Source organism: Rutilus rutilus (genome assembly GCF_951802725.1).
Source record: "Rutilus rutilus genome assembly, chromosome: 6".
Lineage (NCBI taxonomy): Eukaryota > Metazoa > Chordata > Actinopteri > Cypriniformes > Leuciscidae > Rutilus > Rutilus rutilus.
Window position 1 is genome coordinate 50100637 of NC_140214.1, and position 26728 is coordinate 50127364.

The 26728-nt window shown below is 43.9% G+C and overlaps 1 protein-coding gene across 7 annotated transcripts in view; it reads left to right on the forward strand.

The window, feature by feature from the left end:
- Positions 1 to 18793, forward strand: part of LOC311292902 (HEPACAM family member 2-like) — a 29765-nt gene extending 10972 nt beyond the window's left edge. Inside the window, exons 2-7 of one of the 7 annotated variants that reach the window (XM_084412737.1) lie at positions 1935 to 2264; positions 2526 to 2798; positions 5197 to 5292; positions 5795 to 5886; positions 17231 to 17267; positions 18234 to 18793. In XM_084412737.1, coding sequence (XP_084268863.1) covers positions 1935 to 2264; positions 2526 to 2798; positions 5197 to 5292; positions 5795 to 5865 — 770 coding nt within the window. In that variant the 3' untranslated portion in view covers positions 5866 to 5886; positions 17231 to 17267; positions 18234 to 18793. Of the gene's footprint in view, positions 1 to 1934; positions 2265 to 2525; positions 4464 to 5196; positions 5293 to 5794; positions 5887 to 17230; positions 17268 to 18229 lie in introns of those variants that run through there. The other 6 variants (XM_084412739.1, XM_084412738.1, XM_084412741.1 and 3 more) reach the window with 6 other exon arrangements.
- Positions 18794 to 26728: the final 7935 nt, after the last annotated feature.

A 26728-nucleotide genomic window follows, 5' to 3' on the forward strand; every position in this document is an offset into this window, starting at 1 on the left:
AAAGAAGGAAGTGTCATCTCTATGAATAAGTGAATCAGTCCGGGTTGTTGAAAAAGTGGGTGGAGGGATAAAGGGATTAGATAAAGTATGCTGAGCTGAAATAAAAAAGTTACAATATAACAAAACAATACAAATTAACACAATTGAACGTGAATGGCTCATATTGTCAAAAATGAGTTGTAAAAAAAAATTTTTTTAATAATTATTAAGAGTAGATAAATATCCACAAATATAAAATGATAATGTAGTATAATAAATTGATATAAAGTGACAAAGTACTAAAATGAAGTACTAAAATAGATAACAGAAAAATACATGTACCAGTTTAATGAAACATGACGCTGCACAGCCTCTGTTTCCGTTATAGAAAGAAAATCAAACATACAGAAATACCGTGAGATCCAGTGTAGGCCTGATGGCTGTGGGTAAAAGACCGTATAGTGAACAGATCTCGTAACGGATGCGGACAGTCTAAAACAAAGATAAAATAAACAGACCCGTCTCTTGCATAGCTAAGTACCCAGATAGCTGTTAGCAATGTGAGGCGAAATTGGCAGCCTCCAATCCTGATGAGCGCTACGTAGACAAAGGCCCCGGCTAGCCGAAAGTCAAGCTAGATCCAGTGCTAGCTCGTACTGACCAATGTCGACAGCCGCTAGTTCAAGCGATGTTATGAGCAGTCCAGTCCAGTGTGCAATCGGCGATCAAGAACGAAGCAAGTCCGTGCAAAGCTGAAGAATAACAATCTAGTCGTCCAGAGAGACCGTGAATGGCGTAGAGGATGGTGTAGAGGATCCGGGCCCACCCTGCAGCTCGGCCGAGCGAAGCACTGTTAGCAGATAGACCATAAGGTGGGACCCTTTCGTTCAGGACGTTCACTAGTTCGGAGGCAGAAGTAATGAGACCCAGATGCTCTCAGACACAGGTCTGTTCCTAACGCCAGTTCCAATAGCAGTGTGAAACAGAGCTGGCAGCTTCCAGTTCTGATGAGTACTACGTAAACAAAGGTCCCTGCTAACTTTAGCCGGAAGGCAAGCTCACTCCGATTCTAGCTTGTGCAGAGCGATGTCAACAACCGTTAACTCATTCGGTGTTAAAAGCAATCCAGTCCAGTGTTACTGTTAGTGCAGAGTTCAAAACAACGGTCTATTGTTCCAGTAAGACCGTAGAAGGTATGAGGGACCCAGGCACTACTCGCAGCTTAGCCGGATGAAATGCAGCTAGCACAGATCAGCTCCCAGCGCCGATACTGCTCACCGTCACAGCTGGGCCAGAAGTAAATAAACCCAATAAGGTCGGCTACTTAGTGCATAAACACAAATGGACGAGGCAACGCAAAATAAAAATAAAAAGACTGAACAAAAGGGAAAAGAACAGTGTGTAAAATATATACGAGGTATAACACAGAACGGTAACAAACACGTCTGCAGCTCATTCCGCCATCTTGGATTAACTCCAGATTAACTTGTCAGGAGAACAAGGAATAGCAAGCTAAACGAATGAAAGACCAAAGCAAAGGGAATAAACCTCGTCAAACCATGGAAACTCTTGAATCGTAATTGACCACGTTGTTAAAAAGGAGTCCGATTTTCTTCTTTATTTATTTCAGTGCTTTATCCGGGGGGGGGTATTTTAATGTGGTCTGATAACTACATTAGTGCTGACGACAGCTGTTTCGAAGCAGATTCTTAAAGTGACAGGAAAAGAAACCGTCAATCGCAAGTTAATTTTACAGATTACTAAAATAAACCCTTCTAACATCAGCTCGAGTCTCATGTTTCCAAAATGAGTCCGCTAACCATTTTGAAATTTGGGCAGAAAGACAAACCTGTAAAATACCTAAATAAAGTTGGTGCCTGTTTGCCTTGCCAGTTCCTTGTTCCTCTCGTTGTCTTTGCACCATGCACTCTGGACTTTTCAGACTTTTTCTTTAGTTTTATTCACAGCGCTGTGCAAAGCAGATGAATTTCTGGTGTATGGAGAGAGGCAGTCTTCTGTAATTGTTCCCGGATTCAGTGGTTTGGAAACGAGTGGACGTTTAAACTGGCAATTCTCCAGCCGTAAGACCAGCGCGGCTATTCTGGATTATGTCATTGGAAGTGCGGAAGCCAACATCAGTCCCGTGTATAAGAACCGGATTCAGTTTTTCCCCTCCAACGCATCAGTGCTCATTAAGGTCTTACAGTACAGTGACGAAGGCAACTACAGCTTGACAGTGCAGGGCGCTGTAACCAAGACAAGAACCATCCTCCTGCAAGTCCTGGGTAAGTAGCACCGATGATGTCCGTTTTTGTTTACGGTTGTTGAGTTTTGAAATTTTCAACCCTTTGGAAACGGAATTTTGCGTATTCGATTAGTATTTTTTTGGGAGAACAACACTGAGGGGATTGAGGAACGGCTGCAGGACTTGGTGTGTTGGGGGGGGGGGGGGGGGGGTTATAAGCAGCAAGAAAACCAGAATCAAACAATGTAACAAATGCTGCTTCAACCTTTTAACTTTTCCTTTTGCTCTTTCTTTGGACCAGGACCACTGTCCGACCCACTGATTTTCAGTTATGAGCGCAACTCCTCTGTGGAGCTCAGGTGCTCTGTGGTTTCGGGGTCATTGTTGACGTTCAGCTGGGATAGAGGGGGCTCCACTCTGCATAACGACACCAAGTACCAGCTGATGGAGGACTACAGCACTCTCACTTTCACCCTCACAATACGCAACCTACAGAAGTCCGACTGTGGGAGCTACAAATGCAGAGTGTCAAACCCGGTATCTGTGAAGGAAAGTTCTTATGACTTGTCCAGTGGTAAGTGTCTGGTTTTTACTAGCTGTATGCGGTTAACCGAATTAAAAAAAAGAAAAAAAACCAGTAGCACCTCAATGCAGTACACAAGATCCGGGGGGAGGAGTCGGATCTTGTATAAGGGGTGTAGATTGGTAGGTTTAGGGGTGGGTTTAGGGATCAGGGGGTGGAGATTGGTAGGTTTAGGGGTGGGTTTAGGGATCAGGGGGTGGAGATTGGTAGGTTTAGGTATGTAAGGTGGGAGGAGTTGGATCTGGATCTGACTCCTCCCCGTGGATTTCATGTTCTGCATTGAGGACCATCTCAAAAAAACGACACCGAACTGGAGCCTTAACTATAACAGTTTTTATTTTTTTATTTATTTTTTTTTATTCCAGACAAGTCATTCGCAAAAATTCGCCAGCGCACCTAAAGCCGAGGGGACACTAGTCTACATGTTGCTAGAAATATGTAGAAAGGGAGATTTTATCAAAGGACTTTTGATTTTGTAGAAGCAAGAGGAGGCGTTGTGCCTCCCTCAACTAGGGCTAAGACCGCCGTTTTGTAGTATTTGACCCGCGCTGACAAATGTTTCTGCATTTGTAAACTGTGCTTCAATAAAGTGAGTGCCAATCATGGCAATACCAGCAATTTAAGGAGACATTGACAGGCAAAACACAAGACTCAGTCAGTCACATCATGTAATAGTCACCATTAACCTTCTGGTTGTAACTTCTCCTCTTCTGATCACAGCAGATCACTGTCAGGAAATGTGAAACCGCTGATAGGCGTCAACATTCGATTTAAAAAAGGTTATGGAATAGTTTATGCGTTCATTTCTTTCAGGAGCAATTTACCCATCTTATATTAAAATTTCCCAGATTAAAAACGAATGTGTTGAAATTCTGCACAAAATGGGTCAATAATAGGCTCCTGAAACATGTTGTGTAGCTTTTTGCATTGTCTGTGTGGTGTACTGTGCACCGCATCTTTGAAATATTTCTTTTGTATTTTATTCCTCTTTGAAAGTGTCGGTAATGCCGAATTTGTGTTAAATCCTTTGAGTATAGAGCCCACTGTTGATTAATTTGACAGCCTGCGTGGAGGTCTATAGCCTTCAAAATAAATAAATAATGCAAAACCAAATTTGTGGAAAAAGCTTTGAGTGTAGAGCCCACTGTGTGTCTCAAACATTCCAATACAGAGTCTGTGCTATAATGAATTATATAATAATATAGCTGTGCAAAGTTAGGTGGTTTGAAGTTGAATACTGTGTATAACCCCTCGTTGTTTTTGTTAACCTGCAAGCATGTCTTGCATGCTGCTACCAATAATATAATAAAACATGTCTCAACATAATAATACATTTTACATTACAGATCTACTGATAGTATCCAGTGTTTTCTCACTAAATGTTGCTATATACATGTAAATAACAAATATTTTCCTACCAGATAGTGTTTTTTTTTTTTTAACTGAAAACTGAACCGACAACCGAGTTTTTAAAAGTAAAACCGAACCATAACCGAACCGAACTGAAATTGCCAAACCTGCACACCCCTAGTTTTTAGCCAGGACACCGGGGTTAGTCCCTCCTACTCTTTCCGAAATGTGACATGGGATCTTTAATGACCACAGAGAGTCAGGACCTCTGTTAAACATTTGATCCAGAAGACGGCGCCTCCTACATTTCTCATTTGTCCTCCTACAGGACAGTGTCCCTCTGTCACTGTACTGCACTGGGGCATTGGTTTGCTGTTTTCAGTCCAGTGGGAAGACTGCACCCTACTGGTCCACGAGTATATCGCAGTAACTATGGTCAAGTTCACATTTCTAAAGAGCCAACACACCAAGATTCTTGAAAAAGTAAATGGGACTTTCAATTGAAATGTGAAAATGTGAATTTCTTTTTCAGGAATTATGCAAAACTAAACCTATTGCATAACACAGAAGTTTTTTTCTTTTTGTTTCTTATACAGTCAAATGAAAAAGAAAGAAGGTATTAATCGATATACATATGGCAGATAAGAGGAACGGTCATAAATCAAAGCAATTCCAAGAACAATAATACAGTATATCGGTTTTGTTTTTATGCTTGTGCGAAATTTATTTTAATCTTAAATACGCTTCATTCTCAGGATAAGGAAGTTATTAATGTGGAATTAGCGCTCGGTCTCCTAGACAACTAATTTATTGAGCATTTGAAGCCTGTATAATAAGCTGTGTATACCATTATGCAGAGGGGGAAAAAAAGGTATGTCATGCTTAAATTGAAGAAATATCCTATGTTCTCAAGCGTTAATGCAGATTCTATAGTGAAGGATAGGATTCTGAGAGAATGGTAGGTGGAATTATGGCGTCTGTAAGAGAAATGATATTGACGGGCTTTTGTCTAGGATGTTGTGTGTGTTTTTTTCCCCAGGTGAAGTGTGTAGGCAGGAAGTGTACCTGCAGTGGTTGGTGCCTGTCTGTGCCCTTGTGCCTTGCGGGCTGTTCCTCATCGGCTCAGGGATTTGTTGTGAGTGCTGAATCTTCACAACCTTGTAATCAGTATACTAAAACCAATCATCCTCAGTCCTGGCCCTTGAGCCCCAGTCTAGCAGGTTTCTTGCCGTTTCTTCAACATTCCAACTGAGCTCTCAAATACACAAACCCGTAATTGAAGTAATAAAGTGATTAACTAGAGAGTTTTTTTTGTTTGTTTTCAGTAACCAAAACATTTGTTGAGAGTTTGGTTCAGTGGTTCAGTTAAGCACCTCAAAAACCAGCAGACGCAGTGGGGCGCCAGGAACAGGGCTGATAAACGCTGGAGTATTCTCTCTTTGGAGGGAATTAAATCCGACCGCTAATCACAAATTATAAATCTGTACTTAATAGCAGTTTGATAGTTTGTAAGAAGTCACCTTTCTACTATTCATCAAACCAACCGCTATTAAAGTCTGAGTTGCTATTAGCGGGTGGGTCAAAATGTTGATTTAATCTGGCCCTTTGTTCAGAGGTTTTTTTTGTTGTTTTTTCAGATTTCATTAAGAAGAAGAAGAAGAAGATGAGAGAGAGTCATGAAATGAGCGAGGTAAACACCGTTGTGTGAAATGTGTTCCTGCACCAAAAGGTATTTGGGTAGCATCCATCGTGACACAGTAGCGGTCTCTTCTGGCATTCTTTGTCGTTTTGCCGGTTGTGATGCACATAAGGGGGGTTAACATCTTGGAGTAGAGTGACCTCGCTGTCATGTCTCTCACAAATATTACTGACATTCGGGGTAAAAAAAATGACACGGCTTGAAATGAACTTTTCCTTACACATGGCAAAATCCACTGGTCCCTTAAGCCCACCACCCACTGGCCCCGCGGACCCTCCACCCAATGGTGCCGCAGACTTTTCACTGGCCTGGTATAATGTTGGTTGATAGTTAAGTCTCAGCAATCTGTACATTTATCACTTTCTGCTCTTCAGCCCTTCGAGGGTTGTTTTGAACGACTGAAAATCGTTGTGTGAACAGCCATTACCAAGAAAGAAAAAAATCTTGTTTCTTTTTTACAAGTTTCAAAACCAGTGTATTCCACAGGTGTAATGCATCGCGACTTTAATCCCAGTGTATTTCTCTCCTCACTACCTGCCACATTGTGTGATCAACGTCATTTAAAAATCTCCATTTCTGGCAAAGCAAAGTGAAAGATTCCTTTAGTTATACAATCGATAAACCGAACCGATCGCCTTTAATAATTTCCAAAACAGTCAATCTGTCCAGAGAAGCCCACTTGTTTAAAGGAGATATTGGACTGGAGTCAAATTTAAAGCAAATAACAGGTCCCGATGTAGATATTTATATTCTGAATGCATTCCTATTGTTTACAATTAAACAACGCTTTGCAATTAGATATATTAAACAGTGTACTAATTCATGACATTATCGCATGTTGACCTTGCATTCGAGCCAGGTACCGGATGTTAGTCGACTTTGAATTCCGGAACTACGTAATCATTGTACAGCCGGGTTTGTGCTCCGGTTTACGGCAAGCTGCGTTACAAATACCTGACGGTAGATGGTACTGTAGAATACCTTGCAAGCATGTATCATGTTACGTTTCTGTAATCATTTTAATACAGCGTTCTATGGAGGATCATTTGTGCCAAAATTAAAAAACAAATAAATAAATAAAATTAGAAATAAATAATTAAATACATACATAAATAAATAAATAAATACAAAACGAAATAAATACATACAAATATCAATAAATACATAAATATAAAACAAAATAAATACATAAAGTAGAAACTGAAATATATTTAATAATTTATCTATTTATTTATTTTTTTACATATTTCGTTTTTTATTTATTTACTTATATATTCCGTCTTTTATTTCGCTTTTTATTTAGTTTTTTATCTGTATTTCGTTTTTTATTTCTTTATTTATTTCGTCTTTTCATTTTGGCACAATCTTTGAGCTACCGTCAATCATGCTCGATGGGCGGGACAATAAGTGAGTCGGTGATCTACTAGCTTTGCCTGGTGGTAGTGCGGAGAGGTGTGCAGTCACGGCTGCAGCGTCGTTGTTGTACAGTTTCAATGCTGTGAATATTCCATACGTTACAGATGTGTGCAATATGACTTGTATGAGTCTTATCCTAGAAGATTAGGGAGCTTTTAATTCAAGTTAAATGTGGGTCGGTAAATGACGACTTTATTTTGAGTCGAGTAGATTGGCTGTTGGAAAGTCCCAATATATTTTTACCAAGGGAGCCCTCTCCACACTAGTGATGTGCAGTTCGCGAACAAATCGTTCTTTTTGAAGGACTCACTCAGGTGAACGATGGGAATCGGATCAGAGTCCCATTGAATCGGTTGTTTTGATTCACCCTGTGAACAAGCTGCGTGGCAGACAGGAGTCGAGTTACCAGCCTATCAAAACTCATGAAGTGATTCTTTACCTCTGGAGTCTGGCTGATTTGTTGAGTGTTATGAAACTGAAGACCGTATGTGCCATGTTGGATCCAAATTCCCGCTTACTTAGTGCATGATAAGAACTCTGTGTGAGCCAAAATGGCGTCAGTTACAGCCTCCAGACCACAGCTATATATCTCTGATCCAGACATGTGTACTTTCTAGAGAGCTGCTTCACGCTGTAAGGAACTCAGATTACAAGTTTGTGCACCAGGATTTCTTATAGTTCTTCTTAGTTTACTGTATTTATTTAGTTTTTTATTTATTTAATTATTTATTTCGAATTTTACTTATTTATTTTTAATTTTGGCACAAATTTTTCTCCATAGCATTTGTCATTGCCTTGTAACCTTTGCACAAGTTATAATCCAAAATTGTTGTCTGGTCCTCCATATTTGAGTGTTAAATGTAACTCCTCAAATAGATCATCGACTTAATCTGTTTGGATGTTAAATCGTATAGTTGCTATTTAAAACAGCATTGAATATTTGTGTTTAAAAATACAAGACTGCATTTGTGACAGTTCCTATATCAAGTGTTTAGCATTCTCACACACATACCTGTTTTTTTAGGTGTATAATGTGACAAAGCAGCATGAGCTGGGAGTTGCTTTGACACTTGTGTACCGCGAACCACGTACTGTGTATAAATATAATGATCCCAGGCTCATGTTAGTTATTCTCACCTAGTTATACAGAGTATTAGACATTTTCGATTAAGCTAAAAATAAATAAGACCAAAATAATACGTGCGCTGATCAGAAGGGCTTTCGAAAACAGAGCTACCCCAGGAATGCTAAACGCAATGAATATGTAACGAACTTAAAATAAGTATTGTTATCTTAACGTAAAACATGAACATATAGAACTTTATTAAACAACTTACCACTATTTTTTTAAAACTACTGTGTGTTTGAGATACTTTCCCACATGTAGATTTGATTAAACTTTTCCTATGAAAAGAAAAAAAACTATTGGGAAAGTATAAAATTAACCAGGATCTTAGTTTAAGGAGCGAACATAAATTACACAGGCTGTACTAATACAGTAACGTTAGCTAGTTATGACTGGAAAGATGCTACTGAAATACAGTTTGGTACACACACAATTATACTAACAATACTTTACTATTTTACAATACTAAAAAAATACATTGTAATTGTCAAAGTCATTCGAAGAAAGGCATTCACTCAGGATTAATCTGGGACAAAGCTACCGTCATTGCAGCGCAAATAAATGATTATTATTATCATGGTAGATCTAATTCTGTTTTTTTTTTAAATACAAATTCCTGCTTCTGCTTGTTATTTAATAACATTTTGCATGCCTCTTGTCTAACAGTCAATATAATCGCCGGTCTCCAATATGCGCCGGGTCTGCTGGCAAATATTGTAAATTAAGGGCGTGGGCGTTTTAATATTGTTTAATATGTTTTACGGTAGATATTTTACAGACCGTAGACTGCTTTCGTAGAAGACCTGACACCGTAACCATTTTCGTATCGGAACTAGTGTTACAAAGCACTGTTTCCACACGGCATATATAGGGTGAGACACACACGACTTAAAGACTGGACGCGGGATAGACCAGCCTTTTTAGGCACCTTCATGTAGGTGATTTTGAAATACATATTTTGATATTTTGCAGAGGATTTGAAATAAATTAATAGCATGAGATGGACACACTTTGTTCAGAAATCATGCTGAGGTACAAGGTGTTTTATTTTGACTAATCTCAGCTGTGGCCTTTAAGTCAGCAGAGAGCACAAGATGAAGATTGGGTTAAGAAACAGTTGAGGACTGATTTACATGTTTGCATTAAAGAAAGTGCTAGTGAATTTATAACTCTAATCTGTTGATTCCGATGATGAAGGCTGAGTTTGCGGCCAAAACATCGGTTCCCTTTCGTCCTGGGAACTCCGACGTGTCTTCGAGAAGTTAACAACGAGCCAATGGACATTGGCATGCAAGTTTTGCATTCCGAGACCCGCCTACCGGCGCGGGTATAAAGGCGGAAGTAAACATTGCGTCATTGCCTTTCGCTTCGGAGCCATCACAGTCACATTGAAACTGTTGACAAGCCTGAAGCCTTTTGAGAAGAAAAGCAGCACGGAGAGCAGTACACAGAGAGAGTGTTCATCGCTGGATCTACGGCGCTCGGCAGCGATCTCCGCCTCTATTGCGGCTTGTGGGTTGCAGTTTTCCCCCACTGTCTGCAGCGGTGCTCCCTCGGCGCTTCGGCGTGTATTCTCTCTCTCTCTCTCTCTCTCTCTCTCTCTCTCTCTCGCTTTCTTTTTCTCTCTCTTTCTTTCTAAAAGAGCTGGCGGGTGTTTTGCGTCCTTTTCAGGATGTCGACTCACCCGTGCGTTTCTGGATGCGGTCGATATCTCCCTCAGGAAGATGGCCATGAACACTGCCTCTCGTGTATGGGCTTAAGACACGCTGAGGCAGCGTTTATGGATGAGTCATGTTTGCACTGTGCAAACATGACCATGGCGATGCTGCGTTCGAGACTGAGATCCCTGAAATATGGGGGAGTCCCTTCAGTGAATGTCCGATCTAGTTCGGCTGCTGGTTCAGTTCAGCAGGCGGCTACTTCGGCCATTCCTGTTGGTGAGCGGATGAGGATCACAGTAAGGAATGCTCCGTGCGGTGAAAGATCTTCACGGGCTTCCCACTCCTCTAGTAGCTCGTTTCCATTGGTGCTTCCGGCAGGGCCTCCGGGGCTGTCCCGTACGGTTCCGGTGGTCTCTTTCGGGGCACCGCCTGAGGATCAGATGTCGATCGCGGCATCGGAGGAGGAGCGGTCATCTTCTAGTGATGACTCAAGGGCTCTGCCCCCTTCCGGTGTGGTGGTTGCGGTTGAGCCGGATCCGGATCCGGAAATGGCCGCTATGCTCGAAAGGGCGGCCGCGAATGTCGGGCTCGTGTGGAACCCTCCACCCACTCCCGAACCTTCGCGGCTTGATGATTGGTCAGTCGGAGCGGGCCGTGTGGCTGCCCCACAGTCCGCTCCGGTGCCTTTCTTCCCGGAAGTGCATGAGGAGTTGAGGAAGTCTTGGCTGACGCCTCTGGCGTCCAGACGTAGACCCACTCGCCCCTCCCTCCTCACCACCCTTGACGGCGGAGGGGCGCACAGGTGCGAGGGTATCCCACCGGTGGAGCGGTCTCTTGCGATGCACTTGTGTCCAAAGACCGCTTCTACTTGCTCGCCCCCTCGCTCCCCTCCCGCGCCTGTAGGTTTTCCTCTGGTCTGACCGGGGATGTCTACAGAGTGTGTGGAGACGCCGCTTCCGCTCTGCATGCCATGGCGTTGCTGCAGGTCACCCAGGCCAAGGCACTCCATGACTTGCAGGGGGGTGTTCCCGACCCAGCTCTGCTGCAGGAGCTGCGTACGGTGACCAACTTCGCCCTCCGGGCGACGAAAGTCACCGCACGTTCCCTGGGTCGGGCGATGTCCACACTCGCGGTCCAGGAATGCCACCTCTGGCTTAACCTTGCGGATATGAGGGACGTTGAGAGAAACAAGCTTCTCAACTTCCCCATATCCCAAGGTGGCCTCTTCGGCGACGCGGTGGAGAACTTAGCCCAGGAGTTCTCCGACGCCCAGAAGCAGTCAGAGGCTATGCGGCATGTCCTGCACAGGCGAAGGGCTGCTGCTGGCCCGCCGCCTGTTGCCGCACAGCCTCCGACTGCTCGTCGCCGAGGACGCCCTCCTGCCGCCGCTTCACCTCCAGGTCAGCAGCCACAACCTGGGGGAAGGAGGTCTGGCCGCAAGAGGGCGACCCAGCCCGCTCAGACGCCGCCGGCCCCGCCCAGGAAGAGGAGAGGGAAGCGTTCCTGAGACGGGCAACCTGGACGAGGATGTGACTGCTCTTCGGGAGGGTGCCTCTGCACACCTCCTTCCCCCGGGGGAGGGCCGGGTGGAGAATTTTTTGTTTGTTCCGCCGCTGACCCAGTCAGGGGCATCCCACTTTTTCAATAAAAGAGCAGTTTCTACCTCCTCTTCCAGGTCATCCACGGCCGAGACTGATGGGCACCCAGTCTCCCCCGTCCCAGAGGGTCAGAGTAGCAGTGCGTGTCGTCAAAGAGCGGCACGACTCCTACTCCCCTCTCCCCAGCCTGAGGGTAGCAGTGACGCAGCCCCGGTTGCGTCACTCCTCCCTGCGGCTGGGCCCGGAGGCGCTGAGACCAGGTCACGAGGAGTCAGGGCCTCGTTCCTCGTCTCTATCCCTCCCCTCGCCACGGGGCAGCCCGCAGCAGAAAGCCCTCGTGCTCTCTCTGCCGTCTGCCCCCCGGTGGGAGCAGGTAGGTGTCAGTTCCTGCACCCAGATCCCACTCTTTGGCGCCAAGACGCCACCAGAGCCGGATCCCTGCCCTCCACCTCGCTGCCCCTCCGCGGGTACGCCGGTGGTCCGGGTGGGCTCGTTGGGACGGTTCCTGGAAGCCTGGCTAGCGCTTTCGGCTCCGTCTTGATGGCTCATTCGCACCATTCGGCTCGGCTATGCAATTCAGTCTGCTCGCCGGCCTCCCAAGTTCAGGGGCGTCCACTTCACCCGTGCGCGGTCACTGGATGCCCCTGTCTTGCGGAAAGAGATCGACGTCCTGCTGGCGAAAGACGCGATTGAGCCGGTCCCTCCTGCCGAGATGAGGTCCGGGTTTTACAGCCCCTACTTCATTGTACCCAAGAAAACCGGTGGGTTACGGCCAATCCTGGACCTGCGTGTCTTGAATCGGGCCCTGCACAAACTCCCGTTCAAGATGCTCACGCAGAAGCGCATTTTCGAGTGCATCCGTCCCCAGGATTGGCTTGCAGCGATCGACCTGAAGGACGCCTACTTTCAACGTCTCGATTCTTCCTCGTCACAGACCGTTTCTTCGGTTTGCTTTCGAGGGTCGAGCGTATCAGTACAAAGTCCTACCCTTCGGGCTGGCCCTGTCCCCCCGCGTCTTCACGAAAGTCGCGGAGGCGGCCATTGCTCCCATGAGAGAGCAAGGCGTTCGCATCCTCAACTATCTCGACGACTGGCTCATCATAGTTCACTCTCGAGATGTGTTGTGCGATCACAGGGACATGGTGCTCCGGCACCTCAGTCAGTTGGGGCTTCAGGTCAACTGGGACAAGAGCAAACTCTGCCCCATGCAGAGGATCTCTTATCTCGGTATGGAACTGGACTCGGTCGCCCAGACTGCGCGCCTCACAGAGGAGCGCGTCCAGTCGGTGCTCACCTGCCTCAGGTCTTTTCGAGGCAGGACAGCAGTTCCACTGAAACAATTTCAGAGGCTCCTGGGGCATATGGCAGCCGCAGTTACGCCGCTCGGTTTGTTACATATGAGACTGCTACAGCACGATCGAGTCCCGAGATGGGCGTGGCAGAGCGGCACGTTCCGGGTCAAAGTAACCCCGCACTGTCGCCAAACCTTTTCCCCATGGTCAGATCCTGCGTTTCTTCGGGCCGGAGTGCCCCTGATCCAGGTTTCCAGGCATGCTGTGGTTTTCACAGATGCCTCTGCCATGGGATGGGGGGCCACGTACAAAGGGCATGCAGTCTCGGGTCTGTGGACGGGGCCCCAGCTGCATTGGCACATCAACTGCCTAGAGTTGCAAGCAGTACGCCTTGCTTTGTGTCGCCTCAAGAGGTTTCTCAGACACCAGCACGTACTGGTCCGTACGGACAGCACTGCGACCGTTGCGTACATCAACCGTCAAGGTGGTCTACGCTCCCGTCGTATGTCGCGACTCGCCTCCCATCTCCTCCAATGGAGTCAGAAGCATCTGAGGTCGCTTCGTGCTATTCACTTTCCAGGGGCGCTCAACCGTGTGGCCGACGAGCTCTCACGGTTGCCTCCCCTGCCCGGAGAATGGCGACTCCATCCCCAGGCGGTCCAGCTGATTTGGAGTGTCTGAGTCGCACAGGTAGACCTGTTTGCCTCTCTGGACACGACCCGTTGCCAGTGGTTTTACTCCCTGTCCGAGGGGACCCTCGGCACGGACGCCCTGGCTCACAGCTGGCCCCGGGACCTACGCAAGTATGCGTTCCCCCCAGTGAGCCTTCTTGCACAGACCCTGTGCAAAGTCAGGGAGGACGAGGAGCAGGTCCTCTTAGTGGCCCCGTATTGGCCCCTCAGTTCACAGAACTCACGCTCCTCGCGACAGCCCCTCCCTGGCCCATTTCTCTGAGGAAGGACCTTCTTTCTAAGAGACGGGGCACTCTATGGCACCCGCGTCCAGACCTCTGGAAACTCCATGTCTGGTCCCTGGACGGGACGCGGAGGTTCTGAGTGGTCTGCCACAGGCAGTGGTAGACACTATCGCTTCCGCTAGAGCCCCCTCTACGCGTTGAAGTGAAACCTGTTCGTCGATTGGTGTTCCTCCCATCAGGAGGACCCCCGAACTTGCCCGATCAGAGTCGTGCTCTCTTTCCTACAAGATGGGTTGGAGCGTAGGCTGTCTCCCTCCACCCTCAAAGTGTATGTTGCTGCAATAGCAGCTCATCACGATGCAGTAGATGGTAAGTCCGTAGGGAAGCACTACCTGGTCATCAGATTCCTTAAGGGTGCTAGGAGGTTGAATCCACCTCGCGTTTCACACCCGGTACCCTTTTGGGACTTGGCTCTGGTGCTAAGAGCTCTTCAGAGTCCTCCCTTTGAGCCTTTGCCAAAAGTCGAACTTAATATCCTGTCCATAAAGACAGCGCTCCTGTTGGCATTGGCCTCTTTCAAGAGGGTCAGGGATCTGCAAGCTTTTCGGTCGACGAATCGTGCCTAGAGTTCGGGCCTGGCCTCTCTCACGTTGTGCTGAGACCCCGGCTCGGATATGTGCCCAAGGTTCCTACCACCCCCTTCGTGGACCAGGTAGTGAACCTGCAAGCGCTGCCCCAGGAGGAGGCAGACCCAGCCCTGGCTTTTCTCTGTCCCGTTCGCTCATTGCGGCTTTATGTAGACAGAACGCAAAGCTTCAGAACCTCAGATCAGCTCTTTGTCTGTTATGGAGGCCAGCAGAAGGGGAAGGCCGTCTCCAAGCAGAGGTTGGCCCACTGGTTAGTGGATGCCATCACTCGAGCCTATGAGTCTCAGGGTGAGCCTTGTTCCCCCAGGTTGCGTGCTCACTCTACTAGAGGTGTTGCCGCCTCCTGGGCGTTGGCTCAAGGCGCCTCGCTGACAGACATCTGCAGAGCTGCGGGCTGGGCGACACCTAACACGTTCGCTAGATTCTATAGCCTTCGTGTGGAACCGGTTTCCTCCCGTGTTCTGGCTACGGCCAGGGAGTCGAGGGAATAGGTTGTGTCGGCTTGCACGCCACTCCGTGCCTCGGCCGGATAAGTGCGTCTTTTTGCTCCGTTGGCGCCCTAAGTCGGTGAGCCTCGTGAGTTCCTCCATCACCCCCTCCGGTGCCAGGCGTGCGGACCGCCCGGCGCCAGGTCTGCTACCTCTAGTAAGAGTTCCTAGTGGACTGGGTGTTCAGTGGTCTCAGTTACCCTTATTTTGCCACGTGCAGTTCAGCCGTGTCTTCCCCTGACGGGCCCGTTCCGTCGCCCCTGATTGAGTGCGCTCCCACTTCCATTGGTTTGGGACCACCTCGGGGGCTCCATATGTCTGCAGCGTCTCCTCCCCCCTCTGGGGTTGTGGCACGCTTCCCAGTGTTATCCAATGCATCCTCTGTGTGGGTCTTGCGGAACAGCAGTGGATTCCCTAGCTAGCCCCCCGCTTATTCAAAAACTGCTGCGGGGCGGCTTAGCTGGGCGCTGGAAGGGGCCAGCACCATGGCGTTTTATTAGGGATCCCAATTCGTCAGAGAACTCCCTGACGACACGTCGGAGTTCCCAGGACGAAAGGGAACGTCTCGGTTACGTATGTAACCCTCGTTCCCTGAGTACAGGGAATGGAGACGTGTCGTCCCCTCGCCACGTTGCTGTACCTTCGCTGGGGTCCGTGACTGTTCGGCTCCTCAGCGAAAAGCAATGACGCAATGTTTACTTCCGCCTTTATACCCGCGCTGGTAGGCGGGTCTTGGAATGCAAAACTTGCATGCCAATGTCCATTGGCTCGTTGTTAACTTCTCGAAGGCAATTGGCTCCCTAGCGTGATCCCAATTCGTCAGGGAACTCCCCGACGTCACGTCTCCGTTCCCTGTACTCAGGGAACGAGGGTTACATACGTAACCGAGATGATTTTTTTTTTACCGTTTAACTAATAGATTTTTTATTTATTTTATTGCTATGAGCGAGACGTAACCTTTTTTTTCCCTTTTGTATGAAAAATACAACTACCAGAAATGAGAGCGAGGCTGTCTGAGTACGTTGGACAGAGTAATCCAACAGCTACAGTTACATGAAAAGAAAAAATATATATATTATTGGTGAACAAGAAAAATAGCATGGGAACGGGGATGAGTCGTACACACAAAAAAACAGAGCTGAAAACAACAGCAAAACTAAATCGGAAATTGTAATTCGGCTTTGGAGTAGTAAAATTAGAAAAATAGAAAAAATGTGTTTGAAATGCAATGGAAATAAGTGACATGAAAAAAGTATTAAGGCTTTACATATGAGGGGTACATATGCAGCATGTACAAAAAAAAAAAAAAAAAAGATCAAGAGGCTAAGAGAAAGACCACCCCAGGAAACATTTTAATCAGGTCTATAAAGTTTCTTGGAATAATGAAATACAAAGTGAAGTTGTCGTCTCCTTTGGCTTAACCTGCTTGGCTGGAGGGAGGACTACCTGGCCGTAGGGACGAGGTAGTTGGGATCCCCCCACACAGACTGATGAGTCTTCCAAAGGGGGTGATGGGGTGGTGGAGGGATGCAGATGAACGAAAGCTGGGGAAGAAGGGGAAAAGCCGTGGTATTTATCCCCTATCCGGGAGCGAACGTCAGTTAAACTCCATAAAACGTCCTCACATTCAGAGATTCCACTAAAACGGATCCAGCTTTGAGAAAACTTTGCATTCTTAAAGTTAGCAGCACCTATTATTTCAACCCCATTGCCATACTTAAACAATCTTTCAATTCAAACAGCCGAAATTCCAGAAGTTTGTAAATCTGCTGTCGTTCAGACTCTTTTTAAAGGGGGTGACCTATCAGATCCCAGTTGCTATAGGCCAATTTCTGTGTTACCTCTACGTAACTAAAGTAATGGAAATATTTTTTGACCAAAAATATTTTTGAGATAGTAACAATATATTATCGAATGTGGAGTCTGGTTTTCGTTCAGGTCATGGGTGTATGGCAGCTGCTCTAAACGTTTTGAATGACATAGTAACAGTTTCAGCTGCTGTCTTTCGTAGAGAAGGTTCCTCTATCTCCTCATGCTAGATTCAAGTTAATTTTGACAATGTACTGCAGGCTTTTTTCTGATTTACACCTTCTTTTGAATCCCAGTAAAATCAATTAAGTGTTTAATAAGAAAGATTCCACTTGATTATGGTGATGTCATCTGTAAACTGCTTTTGGAAAATGACCCAGTTTCTGAAGTTGCTATGCACTGTTTCTTTGTTTTTATACAGGAAACAGACCACATCAACCCCTGAAGCTGATGATACGGTGTGTTGACTTTTGATACGACCAGGGCAGACACTTCAAACAGTTTTAATCAGACCCTTTCGTATCCAATCGGTGAAATGAGGTGTGATTAAAGGAGCCTTCACACTGGCAACCTGGGTCAAATTTCCTGCTAGTGTGAAAGTACATATCCAGGGTAGCAATGGATAGCAATGTCAAGCTCCTCAGAAATGTCAAGCGCAACACCTGGGTCAGGAAAGGCAAATTGTACAATGCACACAGGTTCCAGTTCCAGAGAGGGCAGACATAAGAGGCCATTAAAAGACAATGTCATCATTCTATGGAGCCGATTGTTCTTTGGAGAAACTTTTGTGTGACCCGCATGAAATTTAAATAATTAAAGGAGAGGTGGTTTCATGTAAATGTTGCTCCTTTCTGTACAATTATGTTTGTGCGTTGTGTGCAACCTGCTTGTTCAAGCTGATGTGTGAATAGCAGAATACACACGCTATGACCAAGGAGGCTGAATGTTGAATGTTAGGGGAAAGGCCCTTGAAACCAGGACCGTCCTGCTTCAAACTCCAGCTCTGTCCCTGACTCACTATAAGTTTGACCTTTCACAACTTGTTTCACTTCCTTGTGCTTGGCCCTTTGGGTGTGATTTAGTCATGTTCTTAGTGACTCTGCAGCAGCTGCTGTTGATGTGCGATTTCTGCAATCTGCTAAATGACAAAATAAAAATGAAAAAAGAAGCAGGAGATTAGCAGCCAGACACACAGATCGAATACTTTAGCCCTTTTATACTGTTCTATTTACAAATGTAGAAGCTACGCAGTTGAGGGCCAGAAGTTAACAAAACAGGTTTGTTTTTACACTGGCTTTGTCGAAAGAAGACAGACATGATCTGAGTAGGGGTATCCAGTCTTTATTGACGATGAATCTGTCTTGTGAAAACTAAGGTCATGGTTGATAACCTAACAATGTTTGTGTTGGTTTTGTTCCAGATAGCTTCCTGCATTGCTTTCACTGATTCAAAAGCCTTGTTCAAGTGAAGGACTTCCCCTCCCATTGGATCACTCCAGCAAATAACAGAGATAAACGCAGAGTTGCCTTGTGCCACCCAGAAGGAAGAATTGTTTTGTTTGTTTTTCTTCTTCAGTGTTTCCAGTTGATTTACGCTTTAAAGTTGGCATACCCAATTGTCTTCTCATTGCATTATTTTCTTAAAGGGATTGTGATTACCATTTCATGAAAATATAATTATCAGTACTAACCACTCCATTTCATTATTGGTATTAAGATCATGTACCGTTTTTATTGTGTGTGTTTGCATTCTGGAGCTCAAATTTAAAGATAAAAAAATATGAAAATGCCCAGCGCCTGGAGAGCTCATTCAAGTCTCTCATGCCAGGCTTCTCGAGTGACGTCACGGTACCAGAAGCTCAAGAAGCTGCTACCACAAACGCAATGCACTGTTTCCCGGGGTGCTTTGTAAAAGTTCGTCATCCAAGTAGATGGAGATATAGTTGAAAAGCTCCAAGCGGTCGCTTCAGTCTTAGCAGTATACATTTGTATTTTTTAATCTTTAAATTTGAGCTCCAGAACAAATGGTACAGGGTCTTAATGCTACTAAGGAAATTATATATATATATATATATATATATATATATATATATATATATATATATATATATATATATATATATATATATATATGTGTGTATATATATATATAGGTAACGCTTTAGAATACTGTATCTTACTTACTGCATAACTAATAAGTAATTATTGAAGAACTAATAGGTAATTATTCATTAACTACTTCTTCACTACTGTTAACTACTAAGGAAGATGTGTTAACTAATCAGTATGTAATATATTTTTATGATTGTGTTAAGTAACAGTTAGTTAATCAATAAATAATGAATTCTGTCATAACTCTTGAAGAACTACTACTAATTATCTACTAATTAAGGTTCAAGAAAAATAACTAAGAAGTAACTACTAATGAACAGTCATACAAAACTAACCTCAGATTAGTTTTTATATTTTATATACAGTACTGTGTGTGTCTGTTTTCCTCAGCATAGAATGCCATTGAGTAAACTCATGTTTGAGGCAATGACTGAGGGAAACTGAAAATATAGGGAACTTATTAGTAATTCATAACCTGAAACAGTATTCTAAAGTGAACATATAAGGAAATTAATTGGTAATTAACAAATAATTATTAGATAATTCTTCAGGAATTACTTGGAACCTGGAACAGTATTCTAAAGTGAGAATATAGGGAACTCATTAGTAATTAATACAGAATTACCACATACTTCTGACTCAAATAAAACTTACTGTAAAAAACACATTATTAACGGTATTATCTAAACCTTTGTAAAATAGATAAGTTATCATACATTATGATACATTTTGCTAATTAAATAAAAAGTTTGCTTATTTGCAGATCAATATATAGCCTAGTAAATGTCTGCACTTATCTTTCTTATTAGTGCTGAAGAATGACTAAAACTGGCTAGAAAATAAAATAAAAAACATTGATCAGTGCTTTTTACTTTTCAAGTAATTACCTTTGTACTTTTACTAAGGTAATTTTGAAAATGAATAGGCCAATAGTTTATCATTTTACTGGAGTAATATTTTATTGGGTTATCTGTACTTTTACTCAAGTACTTGATTTGTGTACTTCATCCACCACTCCACTGCTAAAATAAAACGGCTTATTGTAGTAACCACTGTGTATGACTGTTCATTAGTAGTTACTTCTTAGTTATTTTTCTTGCACATTAATTAATAGATAATTAATAATAGTTCTTCAAGAGTTATGACATAATTCATTAGTTATTGATTAACTAACTGAAACTTAACACAATCATACAATTCTATTACATAGTAATTAGTTAACACATCTTCCTTAGTAGTTAACAGTAGTGACTTAAGTGTTAATAAATAATTATCTATTAGTTCCTCAATAATTCCTTATTAGTTATGCAGTAAGTAAGATACAGTATTCTAAAGTGTTACCAAAACACTGAAACTCAAAATCAATTATTGTAAGGTGACATTTGTTTTATGTTGGGAAATATTTAAGAAAAATAAAAAAATCAAATATAAAGTAAAAAGAAAAAAAAAGCTGAAGCCGGATGAAGCAATAATCATAGCAGTCACTTGCACTGCATCACTGTGCTTGCATCACTAGCTTTGCTTATCAAAACAAACACACAGCGTTTCCCCAAATCACAGCAACCCTCCAAACCCCCGACTAAGCCGGTAGCTTTTTGGGGGTTTGTAAGTGAAGATTATACAACCTACATATTCACAGCAAAAAAAAGTATGCTCAATAACTCCAATGATTCTTTTGAGTGAATTCTCTTAAGCATATCTGGTTTCAGCTGTCAGCAATAACAGTCGTACAAATGTCAGCACAGGGTGGAATTTGCCAACCGTCGGCTGTCAACTATTTGCCAATGTTCTATCAACGCCATCTATATCCTGGTTCTACAATCAACAAAGGTCAACTTGTGGCACTGCTGCTTGCATATCTCTGTCATGGAGTTTCTGGGAAAGGCTTGAAGGACTTGTTAGACTTGCTTAACATAGTTCCGGGATGTGTTCCTCATTCTAAACATTTTCTTAACAAGTCATTTTTTTTATTTCTCAAACACGTCTCAAAAACATCACTACTGCCAAGAGTGTCTGAGCTATCAATCTTCCGCTCCTACTATGTACAGTATTTGCAGAACCAAAGCACTGTTGCTGGAAACTCAACTGAAGCACTAACCTTGCACTAACACTACTTTTGTCTTTGTATACAAAAATTGTTTTAAATCCTAACTTCTTATTGTATTACTGTAAATGTATTGTATCTAAACATTACTCTTGGTTTGTATTGCCCTGTAACACTTGTAAGTCGCCTTGGATAAAGGCTACAGATTCACCTGCTTGCCAAAACTGCAACTAAGGGATTTAAAGTGTGCTTCTTATTGCCTTACTAAGTTTGTGGTACAAGTTGAAGATCTTTATGAAAAGATGCTGATATCCTATAACATACATTGCTAACCTCAATTTTTTTTTAAACAAACCCTACTACCAGCACAGGAACACAATAAAACACTGTCAATACCAACACAAACCTACCACCAGTACATGAACCCAATAAAACAGTGAATACTGCAAGAGGAGATTCTTACGTGTTAAGTCAGGACTCGTTCACTGTCTACTTTGTGCCTAAAACAGTAGATTTCCACCCAGGAATAGTTTAAACCAGGACAGTACCTGGATATTTTATTTGCAAGGTTTTCACAAATAAAAAACAAATAAAAAAATCAAACTCAAACAAAACCTAGCTCAATATCCAAGCCTAAACTAAACAGTTGTAGTTTCCCTTAAATACATACTGGACAGCTAGGCTGCTTGCCAGGAGAAAAACATATAACCCACAACTTGCACTTTCAACCCAAACTTAATCCAAATATAAAGAATACCTTCTAGTTCACAGTCTCGGTCCTTTCCACCACAAAGCCTTCAGACAATACCATCAGGGTTTCCCTTGCTTTTATCTAGGGGCTCAGACCCAGGTGCTTCAACTGCCTCTTGGTACAGTGAATGCTGGTAAATGTAGTCCTGGTCTTTAAGTAGGTCCCCAGGACTACATTTCCCTCTGCCTCCAGTTAAAAGGGGAAACCCAACGAGACGAGCAACCTCCAAACAAACAAAAAAAAAACAGTTTTAGGTTGACCTTTTCCCCCCGGTGGGGTAATGATATCATGTAGGGATGAGAATACCTCTTTGTTTTGACTAATAAATTCACTGTCACTACCAAAAGAAACAAACTCTCCCACCAGCACATGAACCCTACAAAACACTCACTACCAAAAGAAACAAACTCTCCCACCGGCACATGAACCCTACAAAACACTGTCCCTACCAAAAGAAACAAACTCTCCCACCAGCACATGAACCCTACAAAACACTCACTACCAAAAGAAACAAACTCTCCCACCAGCACATGAACCCTATAAAACACTGTCACTACCAAAAGAAACAAACTCTCCCACCAGCACATGAACCCTATAAAACACTGTCCCTACCAAAAGAAACAAACTCTCCCACCAGCACATGAACCCTACAAAACACTCACTACCAAAAGAAACAAACTCTCCCACCAGCACATGAACCCTACAAAACACTGTCACTACCAAAAGAAACAAACTCTCCCACCAGCACATGAACCCTACAAAACACTCACTACCAAAAGAAACAAACTCTCCCACCGGCACATGAACCCTACAAAACACTCACTACCAAAAGAAACAAACTCTCCCACCAGCACATGAACCCTACAAAACACTGTCACTACCAAAAGAAACAAACTCTCCCACCAGCACATGAACCCTATAAAACACTGTCACTACCAAAAGAAACAAACTCTCCCACCGGCACATGAACCCTACAAAACACTCACTACCAAAAGAAACAAACTCTCCCACCAGCACATGAACCCTACAAAACACTCACTACCAAAAGAAACAAACTCTCCCACCGGCACATGAACCCTACAAAACACTCACTACCAAAAGAAACAAACTCTCCCACCAGCACATGAACCCTACAAAACACTCACTACCAAAAGAAACAAACTCTCCCACCAGCACATGAACCCTACAAAACACTCACTACCAAAAGAAACAAACTCTCCCACCAGCACATGAACCCTACAAAACACTCACTACCAAAAGAAACAAACTCTCCCACCGGCACATGAACCCTATAAAACACTCACTACCAAAAGAAACAAACTCTCCCACTGGCACATGAACCCTACAAAACACTGTCCCTACCAAAAGAAACAAACTCTCCCACTGGCACATGAACCCTACAAAACACTGTCACTACCAAAAGAAACAAACTCTCCCACCGGCACATGAACCCTACAAAACACTGTCCCTACCAAAAGAAACAAACTCTCCCACCAGCACATGAACCCTATAAAACACTGTCCCTACCAAAAGAAACAAACTCTCCCACCGGCACATGAACCCTATAAAACACTGTCACTACCAAAAGAAACAAACTCTCCCACCGGCACATGAACCCTACAAAACACTCACTACCAAAAGAAACAAACTCTCCCACCGGCACATGAACCCTACAAAACACTCACTACCAAAAGAAACAAACTCTCCCACCAGCACATGAACCCTACAAAACAGTCACTACCAAAAGAAACAAACTCTCCCACCAGCACATGAACCCTACAAAACACTCACTACCAAAAGAAACAAACTCTCCCACCAGCACATGAACCCTACAAAACACTCACTACCAAAAGAAACAAACTCTCCCACCAGCACATGAACCCTACAAAACACTCACTACCAAAAGAAACAAACTCTCCCACCGGCACATGAACCCTACAAAACACTCACTACCAAAAGAAACAAACTCTCCCACCGGCACATGAACCCTACAAAACACTCACTACCAAAAGAAACAAACTCTCCCACCAGCACATGAACCCTACAAAACACTCACTACCAAAAGAAACAAACTCTCCCACCAGCACATGAACCCTACAAAACACTCACTACCAAAAGAAACAAACTCTCCCACCAGCACATGAACCCTATAAAACACTCACTACCAAAAGAAACAAACTCTCCCACCAGCACATGAACCCTATAAAACACTGTCACTACCAAAAGAAACAAACTCTCCCACCGGCACATGAACCCTACAAAACACTCACTACCAAAAGAAACAAACTCTCCCACCAGCACATGAACCCTACAAAACACTCACTACCAAAAGAAACAAACTCTCCCACCGGCACATGAACCCTACAAAACACTCACTACCAAAAGAAACAAACTCTCCCACCAGCACATGAACCCTACAAAACACTCACTACCAAAAGAAACAAACTCTCCCACCAGCACATGAACCCTACAAAACACTCACTACCAAAAGAAACAAACTCTCCCACCAGCACATGAACCCTACAAAACACTCACTACCAAAAGAAACAAACTCTCCCACCGGCACATGAACCCTATAAAACACTCACTACCAAAAGAAACAAACTCTCCCACTGGCACATGAACCCTACAAAACACTGTCCCTACCAAAAGAAACAAACTCTCCCACTGGCACATGAACCCTACAAAACACTGTCACTACCAAAAGAAACAAACTCTCCCACCGGCACATGAACCCTACAAAACACTGTCCCTACCAAAAGAAACAAACTCTCCCACCAGCACATGAACCCTATAAAACACTGTCCCTACCAAAAGAAACAAACTCTCCCACCGGCACATGAACCCTATAAAACACTGTCACTACCAAAAGAAACAAACTCTCCCACCGGCACATGAACCCTACAAAACACTCACTACCAAAAGAAACAAACTCTCCCACCGGCACATGAACCCTACAAAACACTCACTACCAAAAGAAACAAACTCTCCCACCAGCACATGAACCCTACAAAACAGTCACTACCAAAAGAAACAAACTCTCCCACCAGCACATGAACCCTACAAAACACTCACTACCAAAAGAAACAAACTCTCCCACCAGCACATGAACCCTACAAAACACTCACTACCAAAAGAAACAAACTCTCCCACCAGCACATGAACCCTACAAAACACTCACTACCAAAAGAAACAAACTCTCCCACCGGCACATGAACCCTACAAAACACTCACTACCAAAAGAAACAAACTCTCCCACCGGCACATGAACCCTACAAAACACTCACTACCAAAAGAAACAAACTCTCCCACCAGCACATGAACCCTACAAAACACTCACTACCAAAAGAAACAAACTCTCCCACCAGCACATGAACCCTACAAAACACTCACTACCAAAAGAAACAAACTCTCCCACCAGCACATGAACCCTATAAAACACTCACTACCAAAAGAAACAAACTCTCCCACCAGCACATGAACCCTACAAAACACTCACTACCAAAAGAAACAAACTCTCCCACCGGCACATGAACCCTACAAAACACTCACTACCAAAAGAAACAAACTCTCCCACCGGCACATGAACCCTACAAAACACTCACTACCAAAAGAAACAAACTCTCCCACCAGCACATGAACCCTACAAAACACTCACTACCAAAAGAAACAAACTCTCCCACCAGCACATGAACCCTACAAAACACTCACTACCAAAAGAAACAAACTCTCCCACCGGCACATGAACCCTACAAAACACTCACTACCAAAAGAAACAAACTCTCCCACCGGCACATGAACCCTACAAAACACTCACTACCAAAAGAAACAAACTCTCCCACCGGCACATGAACCCTACAAAACACTCACTACCAAAAGAAACAAACTCTCCCACCAGCACATGAACCCTACAAAACACTCACTACCAAAAGAAACAAACTCTCCCACCAGCACATGAACCCTACAAAACACTCACTACCAAAAGAAACAAACTCTCCCACCAGCACATGAACCCTATAAAACACTCACTACCAAAAGAAACAAACTCTCCCACCAGCACATGAACCCTATAAAACACTGTCACTACCAAAAGAAACACACTCTCCCACCAGCACATGAACCCTACAAAACACTCACTACCAAAAGAAACAAACTCTCCCACCGGCACATGAACCCTATAAAACACTCACTACCAAAAGAAACAAACTCTCCCACCAGCACATGAACCCTACAAAACACTCACTACCAAAAGAAACAAACTCTCCCACCGGCACATGAACCCTATAAAACACTGTCCCTACCAAAAGAAACAAACTCTCCCACCGGCACATGAACCCTATAAAACAATCAATTATTGTAAGGTGACATTTGTTTTATGTTGGGAAATATTTAAGAAAAATAAAAAAATCAAATATAAAGTAAAAAGAAAAAAAAGCTGAAGCCGGATGAAGCAATAATCATAGCAGTCACTTGCACTGCATCACTGTGCTTGCATCACTAGCTTTGCTTATCAAAACAAACACACAGCGTTTCCCCAAATCACAGCAACCCTCCAAACCCCCGACTAAGCCGGTAGCTTTTTGGGGGTTTGTAAGTGAAGATTATACAACCTACATATTCACAGCAAAAAAAAGTATGCTCAATAACTCCAATGATTCTTTTGAGTGAATTCTCTTAAGCATATCTGGTTTCAGCTGTCAGCAATAACAGTCGTACAAATGTCAGCACAGGGTGGAATTTGCCAACCGTCGGCTGTCAACTATTTGCCAATGTTCTATCAACGCCATCTATATCCTGGTTCTACAATCAACAAAGGTCAACTTGTGGCACTGCTGCTTGCATATCTCTGTCATGGAGTTTCTGGGAAAGGCTTGAAGGACTTGTTAGACTTGCTTAACATAGTTCCGGGATGTGTTCCTCATTCTAAACATTTTCTTAACAAGTCATTTTTTTTATTTCTCAAACACGTCTCAAAAACATCACTACTGCCAAGAGTGTCTGAGCTATCAATCT